At 37.8% G+C, this 13,249-nt stretch overlaps 2 protein-coding genes across 2 annotated transcripts; both read left to right on the top strand.

Moving 5' to 3' along the window:
- Positions 1–3,421: 3,421 nt before the first annotated feature.
- Positions 3,422–6,483, top strand: LOC143470388 (uncharacterized). The gene is made up of 5 exons (XM_076968497.1): positions 3,422–4,283; positions 4,748–4,911; positions 5,252–5,427; positions 5,680–5,783; positions 6,121–6,483. The coding sequence occupies exons 1-5, from the start codon at positions 3,978–3,980 to the stop codon at positions 6,379–6,381; spliced, it is 1,011 nt and encodes a 336-aa protein (XP_076824612.1). The 5' UTR covers positions 3,422–3,977; the 3' UTR covers positions 6,382–6,483.
- A 488-nt stretch (positions 6,484–6,971) lies between these two features.
- LOC143470385 (solute carrier family 22 member 21-like) lies at positions 6,972–13,249 on the top strand. The gene is made up of 11 exons (XM_076968493.1): positions 6,972–9,352; positions 9,460–9,575; positions 9,660–9,830; positions 10,669–10,772; positions 11,046–11,200; positions 11,419–11,608; positions 11,776–12,006; positions 12,070–12,290; positions 12,368–12,576; positions 12,665–12,828; positions 12,922–13,249. The coding sequence occupies exons 1-11, from the start codon at positions 9,226–9,228 to the stop codon at positions 12,977–12,979; spliced, it is 1,746 nt and encodes a 581-aa protein (XP_076824608.1). The 5' UTR covers positions 6,972–9,225; the 3' UTR covers positions 12,980–13,249.

Raw genomic sequence — 13,249 nt, 5'->3', positions numbered from 1 at the left:
AGCATATTTTCTACCAGCTCTGCATAGTTTTCTGCCTTGTGGTTTCCAAAAAAGTTCTTCACCACAGACACAAAACAAGACCAAGCTTGGAATTCCACATTGTTCATGCTTGTTCCAAATTTGAGTCATTGATTAATTTGCGAATTTGAGGCCCATCAAAAATGCCTGCTTTCAAATTTTCGGTTGTCAGTTTTGGAAAACATCTACAAAAATATTTAAAACAATCACCATCTTTATATAAAGCCTTTACAAATTGTTTCATGAGCCCCAGCCTGACATAGAGAGGTGGTAAAATGATCTTCTTTCTTTGAAACAAAGGTTCTTTAATCACATTTGCTTTGCCTACTTCTAGATTTTCTCTTGTGAGCCATGCCTTTTTTACCCTGTGCTGGGTCTTTGCCCTGCTGTCCCACAAGCACATAAAGCAGGGATACTTAGTGTATCCACTTTGCTGTCCAAGCAAAAAGTTCACCATCTTTAAGTCAACACAAATTGACCACTGGTGCTCGGCATAGCAGATCTTCCGTAAAACTAATTTCACATTTTCATACTCTTCTTTCAGTTTTGTTGAATGAGCAATTGGCAGAGATGAATAGCAGTTGCCATTATGCAACAGAATGCATTTTAAACTTCTGGTAGAGCTGTCTATAAACAATCGCCAGTCTTCTTGTTTGTAGTCTAGGACTTTCATTTTGAGGAGAAGTCCAGTTATATCATTTCAATATTCAAGGTCTGCATCTTGACTGAAAGGACTTGACGGGAGTGAAAGAGCTTTCTTCGTAAATGTTCCATTTCATGCTTTTCCTCAATATCTGTTTCTTGCAAATCTGGTACTGATGTAAACGCAGGTAAGGGAATGCTTTTGCAGTGCTCAACCGGTCGCCTTACTAACTAGTTTTAAGAAGAATAACGTTTTATACACCTGCAACTCGAAAGAAGCAAACTTGATCAAGGTCAGCGATTCTTTCCTTCAGTGCATTAAATATTTCAAGAAATCATGAGAAATTAACGCATTTTTATCAGTACATCGACAAATAAGGCAGGTCTATTTAATGAGAATCACAATTGAGTCTATTCTGAGGTTTCAACCTAAACACAAACGATGACGTGATAGCTAAAACACTGTCACTAATGCCAGAAATAGTGAAAAATGCTGAAATAAAGAAAATAACCATATCTCGAAAACTAGAACCAATTCAGCAAAACCAATGCCAAATTCGGAATCAGCGACCTCAAATTACCCTAAATCCGTTGAAACATCGCTGGCACCTCAAAAAAAATTTTTTTTTGTTGGGCTGTGTTATTAATAAAAATATTTACAATACATCGATATTTGATTTTAAGTTTAAACGCTTTAAGCTCTCAGGACTTTCCCACTTTTTCCGTTTGTTGTTCGTTTGTGAGAGTACTTGTTTGACCAGTATACAATCAGGTTAGCGCCAAACTCCCCACCGCCAATGACGAAATATGAATAAGATACAAGATAATAATTCAAAATTATTTATTGAAAAACTAAAATTATTATTCAAAAACTGCCTCTTGCGCTGAAAACAAAAAGGTATACTCTTCTGTATAGCAATAAAATATACAGGAAACAGGGTAGCACCAAGCTTAACATTCAAGCCTTAGCTAGAAGCTTATTATTGTTTGTGTGAGGCGTAGTCGAACGCATCACTGATTTTAAACTGTGAGTAATGTATTGTATGATATAGTTTGCCATAATCATTGGGTTTTCGTACGACAGCTTGCTTGGTTATACGTTAGATATTTTATTGTCGCTAGCTATATGAGTTCCATAAATGACTCATATATATGTAGTAGAAATAATGTTTATGCCTACTAGCTACTACACTGCTGTATATACCTTCAAGCAACAGTCGTTTCGTGATTATTTTGCGATTCTTATCGGTCGAGTTACAAACGCAAATTCCAAATGGTTGTCATTTCTACTGTGATAACGTTTATGTGTACAAACTGTAAATACAATACAATTTGCCCACTCGTTACGTTTAACTTAGTAGTGTTCACTTTTTAGGTATGATTGATTGGCACCTGGTACATACAGCTGCATAATTAGTTTGTGTAATTATAGCTGCATGTTATAGGCCGGGGTTTCTCATCCCGGGGGCATGGCCTTTGGAGGCCACGAGCAGATGCCTCACTAATGAGTTATAGTGTAGTAGTAGGGGAAAACGAGGCAAAACGGGACAAACGTTTCTCTCGTTTTTGTGCTGCTTGCTGTGCAAAATTAACGGCGCAAAGGATACTGCACACGAAGTAGTGAAGTAAAAAGTGTTTTGCAATCAACAATCTACACTTTTTATTGAGAAGCAGTGGGCCACGGATTTTGAAGGTCACTGTAAGGTGGCCACGAATCATGAAACGTTGAGAACTACTGCTACAGACGGTATGCATACTATACCGTATAGTAATTAGTGCACCGTAATCCACCGTATTAGTTCTTTTTTTGAATGTGAAGTTTCTTTCAAACGTATTGTTGTTACTTTAAATTGGATATTACAGATCGCTTATAGGCCTACAAGCTTGTGCAAAGATTTAAGGTTCATGGCATAACAAGACTAACTTATTCTGAAAAGTTGTAAAGTATAAACCATTCCAATTCTTTCGTTGAGTTCGTCCCGTACCATGCCAAGATTTATATTTATGAATGTGATCGGTTGACAGGAATATGTGGCAAACTCAAAGTACGAAGTCTTCTTTCTTTTGAAAGGCGAGAGAATAAAAAAGATTTTGTTATCAAAAGATCTACGCTGTCAGGCCACGAATATTTTTCTATAGTCGATAACTCTGTTTACTATTTTGCTTTGTTAAGGGTGGGCGGTACCTATTCCAACACGGAAGTTTCTAGAACACACAATTCATTGTTAGGAGTGGAAATCCTGTCATATAAATTTCTGACGCAATAACTGTTTGAACAACCGATAAAAGGATTACCGACTAGATCAAGTTTAATGTCACAGATTGTGTTTAAGGCGCCCGAAGCCAATGTTTGATTGTACGTCATATAATATTGGACGTTATGCTTCGCCGACGGCGCAGAGAAAATAAGCCGGTGCCTCGACAAAGCTTGCCCGCAAAACAGTCAAAGGTAAATACCACGTTGTTTACTCACTTTTTCCATGTGTTATCAATCTCGCTATATGCTTACGTGCTGATGTATTGGAACGTGGTTTTGCGTCAGGTGATCCAGGACAAGTATGCTGGAAAGTTCTCCCACAAAGACATGTCTAAAGAGTTTAAGATAGAAAGCAAATGACAAGGATCTGATTTAGAAAATCAACTTGCAACCGCGTGTGAGTGTTAAGTGTTACGATTGTGTTTTGTCAAGGTTGTCAGATCGCTTTGTATGTTTGACATGGTGCGTACAAGTCATTGAATCGCGTATTAACAGGCAAACTATTTCGTCATCATGTGTGCACTGGGCATTACATCACTTTGAAATAGCTGAAAATGTTGAAAAGACTTGTAAAAAGATCTCTTACTCCGAGAAAGCGTCATAAAACTCTGATTATTTTGTTTAAGTAAGCTTTTAAAAAGGTAACAACGATTAGTACAATATTCTCGCCTCTCAAGTTTCATAAAAAAAACAAGCGATATGTAAAAGATATGAAAGCGAAAAGCTTTTACATGAATCTTGTGCACTTGTGCGCAGCAAGTCAGAGTAATTTATGCTTATAATGAATATTGCATGGATTGCACACTTGAGGCTTTTTATAAAATACTCTATTGAATGAATTAGGTATAAACTGGCTTGTGACATAGTTAGTAACAGGCTACACCACTGCTCGAGGATCGTTTGCAACCAGTTGTTGACATTTTAAATCGTAGAGTGATTCAGTTATAACGAAAAGGGAAATCTTTCAACAAAGTTTTGATAAATCTTTAAACAAAGTTGTTTGATCGTGAAATCACAGAATTGTAGGAAGCTGATTTAGGTTCTAAAAAGTTAGGCAGCTATGACGACATGTCGTTCTGACTCGTACGTGTATTCCTTCACAACGCTGGTGGGCAGCATCTGCATCTTTATCTTTCTTCTGAAACTGCTCATCGCTCTGCGTAAGTTTTTTCTGCGCGAGGGATTCGACTTGGGCAAACGATACGGCACCGGCACTTGGGCTCTAATAACAGCTCCAACTTCGGCGACTGGGAACGGGTTTGCGGTTGAACTCGCAAAACAGGGTTTCAACATCATCTTACTGGGCCGGGATATTGAAAAACTCCACAAGATGAGAGATTTGCTCATCCTCAGACACAACACAAAAGTACGTGTGACCTTTGGAATGGATGAGCTTACGTTGGCCGTTGTAAATCCATAAAAGTTTTATTAAAATTTAAATTATTTGTGGTTTTTATCTGTACCCGGATATAATCCTCAAATGACGTCTTTCAACAAATATTTGTTTCGTTTCGAAAAAGGGTTTTGGCGCATACAAACCTACTGTCATATTGAAATAGCAGAAATTTTGTTTAAAACACCTTCTATTCATGCCTTCAATATGGTATCGAGTAGTTAAAGAGGTAAAATCTAAAATGATATTGTAATAAAAAATGGTCATAAATTCATGGAAACTTTAAAGTTTGCTTTTGTTTGCTTAATCATAATTCACAGCCTATGAAATACTTTCTCGGTCGTGCTGAATTCGAAATTATTTACCTTTCGCTATTTGCCTGACCCTAACAGTTCTAACATTCTGTTTGAGTGAAATTTTTGATTTTTGTGTTGCAGGTGCGCACCCTTGTAATGGACTTCAGAGGAGCGTCCGACAACTCTTTTTTCGCAGAAGTCTTGCGACAGGTTGAAGACCTGGACGTCTCGATTATCGTGCACGCCGTAGGAATGGCTGCACTTTCAAAGAAGTTTCATTTGCAATCTGCTGAAAGAAACAGGCAGTAAGTATACACATATACCTTTCAAGTAAATTGCTTGCAAACTATTATACGATCTTGCAAAATACAGAAACCTAAAACTCATTGTAAACTCGGAACGTATACTTCACACTCAACAAAAGGTTTTGTTGGGTTTAGTTACACGAGCTTCTTTTTATTAATGTTTGCTAAAAATTTCCACGCCTAAAGTCGTAAAATGTGGCACTGTCAGGGTTTAAACAAACAGTACCAGTATGTTTGCATATACCAACACTGCTTGCCTAATGTAAGGGTAGGAGTTACAAAAGTTTGTCATTGCATCAATCTATAAAATTATGTTCGTCCAACATACGGTCATTCCAAGGTGCCTCATCGTTAATATGTTTGCTCCTGTCTTGTTGAGTCATCATCTTATCCCAAGACTGCAGCTCCGTTATCACAAGAGCGCCATCATTAACATCAGCGGAGAGAACGCTCATCAACCCATCCCTGGGATGGCGATTTCATCTGGAGCGAAATCGTTTATTCGTCAGTTTTCGGGTAAAAGTTTAGTTACGACTGTTGTTTACCCGGACCGATGCGAATACAAGTAAAAATGTCACAGAAAGAATGAATAAAAATATATTAATATGAAATGCACTTAATTTGTTTTCAAAAACGAAGTGTGATTGTTTAAAAACAACATATCACAATGCTAAACACGCAGATCTATGTTACAATTATAACGCCAAGTTCCACTTTGGAGTAATGTTGACAGGTCGACTTTTTGATGTTGACGTCTATATTATATAGTTGCCGCGTCCTACGAGTATGAAGATAAGATCGACATCATGAGCGTTCAGCCTCTTGCGGTAAAGAAAGCAAAGCTTAACGATTCAACGCCGGAGAGCGTATTTGTAAGTATTTTCCAAAGTTATGCATCATCATTGGTAAAACCAACCTCAATAACCGCTGCGATGGTGTCATTCGACTGCAATATTTAAGACGTATTACACATTACATCTTTGATTTTAACGAGCAAAAGTTCCAACTCATTATCTAATGTCACATGCTGCCACCAACGCTTCAATCAAGTATGACTCCAAGTTCAAGTAATCTACATCTCCATCACATTCTTCTGATTTTCAAGTTTTCAATTTCCATTACATATAGCATAATAATTGAATTGAATATACGAATATAACAGATCCAGTAATTTATAACAAGTTGCACGTGGTCTATCACTTTGTACAGGTGATTGAGTCTTGCGAATTCGCCAAATCTTGTCTCAAGCAGCTTGGCCACGAGAGGTCCACTAGCGGACATTGGATCCATCAATTGCAATCCTGGGCTTACTCCCTCATCCCTGAGGAGCTGAAGTTGAGGTTCTGGTTCAAAGTCCTACTCCCTCAACATCTTAGGGCATCTTCTTCAGGAATCAATGATAAATCAAAGCCCTCCAACGGATCGAGTTCCATTGACAAGAATGCGGATTTGTCGCAGAAACTGAAGTAGACGTAAGCTGTGAACATCGGTTCTTTTTACGTGATGTACGCTGGAAAGTTTTTGTCGTTTGTTTTATGTTTCTGTTTAATAAATCAATGTGGCAGACTTGTATTTTTGATTGTTCGACTTAACTTTTGAAGAAAAGACGCGATTTGCTGAGGTAAATTTGCAGGCGAAATCGAATAAGCTAATCCACAACGAAATTATAAAACATCCATATCCAGAAATTAAAATTATGTACATTGTAAAATAATTTTCCGGAATAAATCCATGAACAAGTCATTAATAAATCAGACACAGAGCTTACGGATCGGTGTTCACTTTTCATCCCAACTGTAGACGAAAGACTTATTAAAGGGTTAGTTGCGCGGTTGTCATGCAGTTGCTTACTTTCCCCAAATCGTTTTGCTGTTGAAGCACCTTGCCGCCTTGGGAAAGAAAAAGTTGAGCAAAAACTCATAAAACTTGATCAAACATTTATGTTACAGGATTGTCAATCGTCTTCCAGCTGTTCAATACGTTCCTTCATTCAAATGTAACTATTATCTACACAAGCATTACGGCTGGGTATTTTACATAAAGAAACAAAAGCATCTACCCCCCAAACTATCTCACAACAGGTTTCCAAAAAACTCAGCCATGGACCAAAGAACATGGCACTTTGGCGAATAACTTCAAGATGGTAATCCTTTGTAGTTAAAACTACTGTATATTTGCTGTTGTTGCTTTGGTGGAATATAATCCCTTTTCATTTCCAGGGAAACGAATGTGTACGTTTCGTTGTAATTTCCTGCCTGCTCCAGCATAGTCATTTTCTGCATCCTGCTAAAGCTAAAAATCGTTATTACACTTCTTCCTCTACTGCTTACCAGCTGTGTTGAATATATGTATCGATGCTTGCCTTACAGTATCCGTTCTTCACTCAGTTTAGCATCTTTGCCTTAAAATCTTTAGTGCCGGTAGGCTACAATGAATTAGTACATTAATTGACAAAAGAAATACGATAGAGTAAGCTCTGCGCAAGCTGAAAGTGAAATCTCATCACTGTGGCGAGCTTTGTCATATAAAGATCCATAATATTTCGAGTATGCAAGAAGAAATTAAGTGGTTAGTGTGACAAAATTTCACGTTTTTGTAAGTCTTTGAGCAGGTACCAGTTCGGACAAGTGTGTTCGTTTAGCACAGCACTGTGATGTGTGTTTTTAGATGTATTCCGCTCATGTTGTTGCGGCCTTTCTTATGCACAACGTGTGACCTTTTTTAAATATTTTACCGTTATGCCATTTTCGATTCCTTTTATTGTTAATAACAACATTTCTCTACACGTCCACAGTAAACACCACTACCCGCAGTTCCTCCCCGAGGCATGTTACGTTGCCCACGACTTTTAATCTATCACTTTAATTATAGTTGATTGCGTTGTTGTGGTTGAGTTTTGTAGACAAGAAGTGTTGATTCCACGTTTTGATATACAGGAAAAAACCGATGCTTTAACTAAGATGATGAGCAATACTGTTATTTTTTGATCCCGTAAGAGAGTTGATTTAATTACAAGTTTAAAAAACAAATGTTGGCTATATTTGACTAACCGTATAGGCGGGAAGGACAAGGCAAGGAGAACTTGGCCTGACAGTTGGTACTTATATGCATTTGCAAGCATCTTCATTGGAAAGCTTGTGGCGTAGAAGGAATATGTGTCGTACAAAAAGGCTGGATTAAGCAGATTGATAAAATAAAAAACGCAGGTCTAGCAAGTTCATGTGATGGTGATGTTTTGCTGTTCACGTTCTCGTTCTTTTAGCGATTAAGAAATAATAAATATTTTCGCTCCGGTACTTTTTCGAAAATTAATCGCATTTGTTTGTGCAAAAAATACAACGAGCTGTAATTCCTTATGAAAGAGCATGCACATGACTTCGCTCCTAATTTGTAAATAGAGAGTCGCTCCTACAATTAAAGAGCGTGCTCGTGCGCAGCTCCATGCATAGTGACTCTGAGCATGGCCTAGTCGCCCTGTGACGTATTGCGAACAGTGTAATAGTGAGTGACAACAGCTTTCTCTAACTTTCCACGCTTGACCTGCCCCAAAATTCGACACGGAAACGCAAGCAGAACGAAGCCTCCAACTATAAGCTAGACCTGCCGTGCGTCGGCTAAGCCTTTTCTTGAACATTGAAACGAGGTAATGCTGTGGTGTCACCGTGTCCCATCGTAAACGTATTTGACGCAAATTATCCAAACCCGGAACCTCACGAGCTGTACCCTCGCCTTTGGTGTGAGATTAAATCCAGGTGGTTTTGATGTCAGCTATGCAATGAACTGGTTGAATGGTTCTGAAGCGGATAGAGATGGGTTGGAGTTTTCTCGAACAAACGAGCTACACTGGAACGTAGCAGCCTTTTGGACTTCAATCACGCTCGAGCGGGCTTATTATAAAACATATAGGTAGTGGGGGAGATGCTTAGTGCATTTTGCTTTGCAGTATTGTAAGCTAGAGATGAATGCGGGAGTCATTTCACCTGTAGCTTGAGGTGATATTTATGTCTCAGACATGAAAGGTAGGAAACTAGTCAGTACAGGCAGCCTGAAATTAGTATAAGCTGTACAAAAGCGCTTTAACAAATAATAAGAATAGGTAACCAATAGAACAGCTATATACTACACGGTTGTGTCGTTAAGAATAACGTCACAAAGTACAAATAACGGACTGGATTGGTCTTCTCTAGCAAACCAAACTTATTTCAGTTATTTTAAAGTGAAGATTGGGTTTTGCAGACTTCATGCTTTGCAGCTTTTATACAAGTTATTAGGTCAAATGCTTTTCTAATATCAAGTCCAACGTCTCACCAAGCCATGTTTTCCTTTGATGACGTCATTGAGGACATATCCGGTAGTGGGAAGTATTCTCTTCTGCTTATTGCGATCCCTTATTACGGGGCGTTTGCAGGAGCGCTTCTGCTGACTGGAGCCGTTTTTCTTGGTAAATGTTTCTTAAGATTAGATACAGTTAGTCGTTTTGTATGGGATTTCTATGTGCACCGTTGTGAAGCTTTCACGAGATTTCTGTATCGGTAAGCAATTTTATAGGTAACACTCCTAACAGCCGTTGCCTTATCGAACCTTACGATAATAAGAGCATTTACCCAAATCTGACGGAAGATTTTATCAAAGAGGTTTTCATTCCTTGGAACTCAAAAGCAAAGGTTTGTTTCATACACATTTGCTTACTTGACAAAGACAACTTGAAAAGTTAATCTCTGTACGGATTAACAGTCTATTTTTGAAAGGATTACGATCGCTGCAAACGGAATATCTTCGAAGATGTTGGTTTATGCGCAAACAATCTCAATTCGACTTGCATTAGTCAGCTTATTAATTCGACCGACGTGAGCGTCGTCGAATGCACTGACGGCTACGTTTATGATCAAAGTATCTTTGAATCAACGATTGTGACTGAGGTATAATAGTTTTTAGCATTACATGAATTTTACCTTACTTTGCTATCTTTGCACAGGTATGTGGGACCGTTTACGGTTCAAGGTAAAACATAAAAAGGAACCTTTCACTTTAAATTTGTGATACATTGTTTAAAAATGGTGTAATTTTGTGAGGAATGTGTATGAGAAAACCAAACCAGATTTGATATTCTGAATATTGTATGTTGTGTTAATGTTTGCTGTTTTCTTAAGAATAAGCTTATATAACTTACAATACATAGTAATATAATAATATAATAACATATATATATATATATATACAACACAGCAGTACAATAAGAATATACATTCCGCAAACAAGAAACATTTTGCTTATTTGTGTTGCAAAAAGTAGCGTATTTGCAGCACAATAGTACAGGAGCATAAGGCATATTTTTTTGCAGAAACGCAGTAATTTTTACTTAAAAACGTAAAACATTTTGCAAATTCATTTGCAATTTAGTGTCAGAAAACTGCTGCAAATAATTTCATATATATTAAATTTACAAACTGTTTGCCATAAGTTAAAAAGTTTGAAAAACATTTTCGCAGATCATAATTAATCCGACAACGTTTAGCAGAAAGAAAGAAGTACAAAAGACTGTATACGTTTTTGCTTAAAACCTCCTAAAATTGTGACAATTTTATTTGTTTCATTTTGTTCTTCTGCGATGGCAAACAATTTCCTATATAGCCTTTAAGATGTCAGCAGGTTCCCGCAGTATTAAGAAAACCTAATGTTCATATGGTTTCGTTGTCGCATTATATAGAACTTAAATATCTGTATTAAAGTGTTTGTTACTTCTATATATACGTGCAGTGGGACCTCGTTTGCGCCAAAGGCTTATCCAACGCTTTCACCAATTTTGCCTTCTACCTTGGTTTATTCAGCGGATCTATAGTAGGAGGCATTCTCTCTGACAGGTACATTTGTGGAAAATTGATTTGATGCAAGTAGTACAAAGTTTCTTCGTTTTCACTGCGCTAAATACCATAGTTTAAGATAAGGTTGTTTGACCGAGCGAGCTGATTCTATAGCTTGCAATATAACGTTTTATGTGGTTACTTAAATTGTTTATCTCATTAAAGCCACATAGACATTTTAAACGAGATAACTTGCGTTTATGAAGTTTCTTCTCGACATTTTTAAGCGCCGAAAATTGCATAAACCTACTACATACTTCTTTATATTTCCAGGTTTGGAAGAATCAAAGTTTACCGCACGGTGCCCATCCTTATGTTCATAGCCGTCTTCAGTGGCGCTTATTCACCCAATGTGTACGTCTACAGCGTCTTTCGCTTTCTGTCCGCCTTCTTCGAATTTATGGCCGTGGTCGCCGTCTTTACCTATGGCAAGTTTGTAGCAAATAAAACTCGGTTATCTTTCTTTTACACAATAGACAAAGTACGCAACGTTAAGTTTTTGTCTTTCCTATGCCACCCTTTCAGCCTAAAAACGCTTCATGCAAAATCGGACAGATTAAGTCCTTGAGCATTTAAAGAATCAGCCTATTAATACATTAATTGATTGACACAAGCTAATTTTAGAGTTTTGTTTCTTATTTTGCAGTCGCTGAAATAACCAAGAGAAATTGGAGGATAGCCATCGGACTTGGATACAACGCATTTTTTGGATCAGGATGCATGGTTCTGAGCTTGCTGGCGTACGCATGGAGAGACTGGAGAAGCCTGGAGATAGCGATTTCCGTGTCAATTCTGCCCTTGGTGCCATTGTCCTGGCTTATGCCGGAATCTCCAAGGTATTATAATGTTATGTTATTTATATGAGTTTGAAATTGCCTATTTCTGTTTCTTTTCCGTTTAGATTAACAGCATGTGCATGGTTAAACAAACGACAGAATTATGGTTTGAATTGACTTTCTTCAAAGTTTTGTAACAGGAACATCAATCGATTTTTTGTATGTAGGTGGCTATGTTTCAAAGGTAGACTGGCTGAGGCAAATAAAATTTGTGTCACTATGGCGAAACGAAATGGAACTGAACTTTCCGCTGATGTGTGGAGCGAAACAGAGAAACATTACAATTCCGAAAACAACGAAAAAGGAAAAACGAACACCAATTCTTTAAAAGAAACATTCTCCCGTCCTTACACTCGATTCTTTATTGTGGCTGTCATGTTTGTTTGGGCGATCACATGGTATGAATAAGCCTCATCTGCTATCTGTAGTTACTTACTAAAAATCCCTTATACGTTATGCAGCATGGTTTATTTTGGATTGATTCTCAACACCGGTTCGTTAGTTGGAAACATTTTCATTAACAACGCAATTGGAGGATTAATGGAATTGCTGGCCGACGTGGTTGCAATTCCAGTTATTTCATTTATTGGGTTCACCAGAACCACCGGATACTCCTTGTTCATCGCTAGTGCAACTTGTCTTGTTTCGACGGTTACTCTTCAGCTTGGAAGTCACATAATCGGTAATATGTAAGCCCAATGATTTGTTAGACTTCTTCATTAATTAGGCGATGCTTGCAAACCGTGTTATGTTGCTTAGCTGTCCAAAACTTCGCCACTGCATTGGCAATGATTGGAAAGTTTGGTGCAAGCTTGGCATTCGGGGTGTTGTATCAGCACACAGTCGAAATGTTCGCCACTGTCGGACGAAGCACAGCGTTTGGTCTGTCGATGATGGCGGCCAGAATTGGAAGTCTTTTCTCCCCTTTCACAGTTCAAACAAATTATGAAATGCCATGGTTAAGTCCGGTGAGGTTAAATGAATAGTATTTGTGTATTGTGTGTATTTGTCTGTTGGATTTATTAGCTTTTGACACGTCTAACTTTAATTTCAAAGACAATTTTTGGAGCCACCTCAATGCTGGCAGCAATATTGGCGTTAACATTCCGCGAAACGAAAGGCAAAGAACTTCCGACCACTTTCGATGAGGCAGAAAGGAAGTTCCAAATCCACTTGCAAGGAACGATCACGGCAAAGGTGTTCTGTTTGCCGAAAGCGAGGTGACCTTGATTTTTAAAAGCGGAAAATTTCATAGAAACACAACAGATTGTTTCGTCTGTAGCTGGTTTTGAAAATTTATTCTTGTTTTGAAGTGGAAAGAAATCGGATGATGATCAGGAGAGAGGATTGTTTTCTGATCAAAACGTTTAGACCTCACCAGCATGGTGATATAGCAAATCTCAAAATAAACCAGAGCTCTCCATTTATCAGAACTGACTATTTTTTTTTAAATTTATTTGAGTATTTACAATAATTTGATGCTACCGAAGACAAAGAATCTCTATATGCAGGAATTGACATTTTTTGTTATTGTTATCCTTGTGCGTTTGTCTGGTTTGGTCACTTTGTTAAGCTTCATAAAGGAGATTTAACAGTGGCCATTTTACTTTAATTTTGTTCATGAAAAGTTGTGAGTTATAT

The sequence above is a fragment of the Clavelina lepadiformis genome, chromosome 9, assembly GCF_947623445.1.
Source record: "Clavelina lepadiformis chromosome 9, kaClaLepa1.1, whole genome shotgun sequence".
Taxonomy (NCBI): Eukaryota; Metazoa; Chordata; class Ascidiacea; order Aplousobranchia; family Clavelinidae; genus Clavelina; species Clavelina lepadiformis.
The sequence above is the reverse complement of the archived record's forward strand: the minus strand, read 5'-3'. Positions and strand labels throughout refer to the sequence as shown.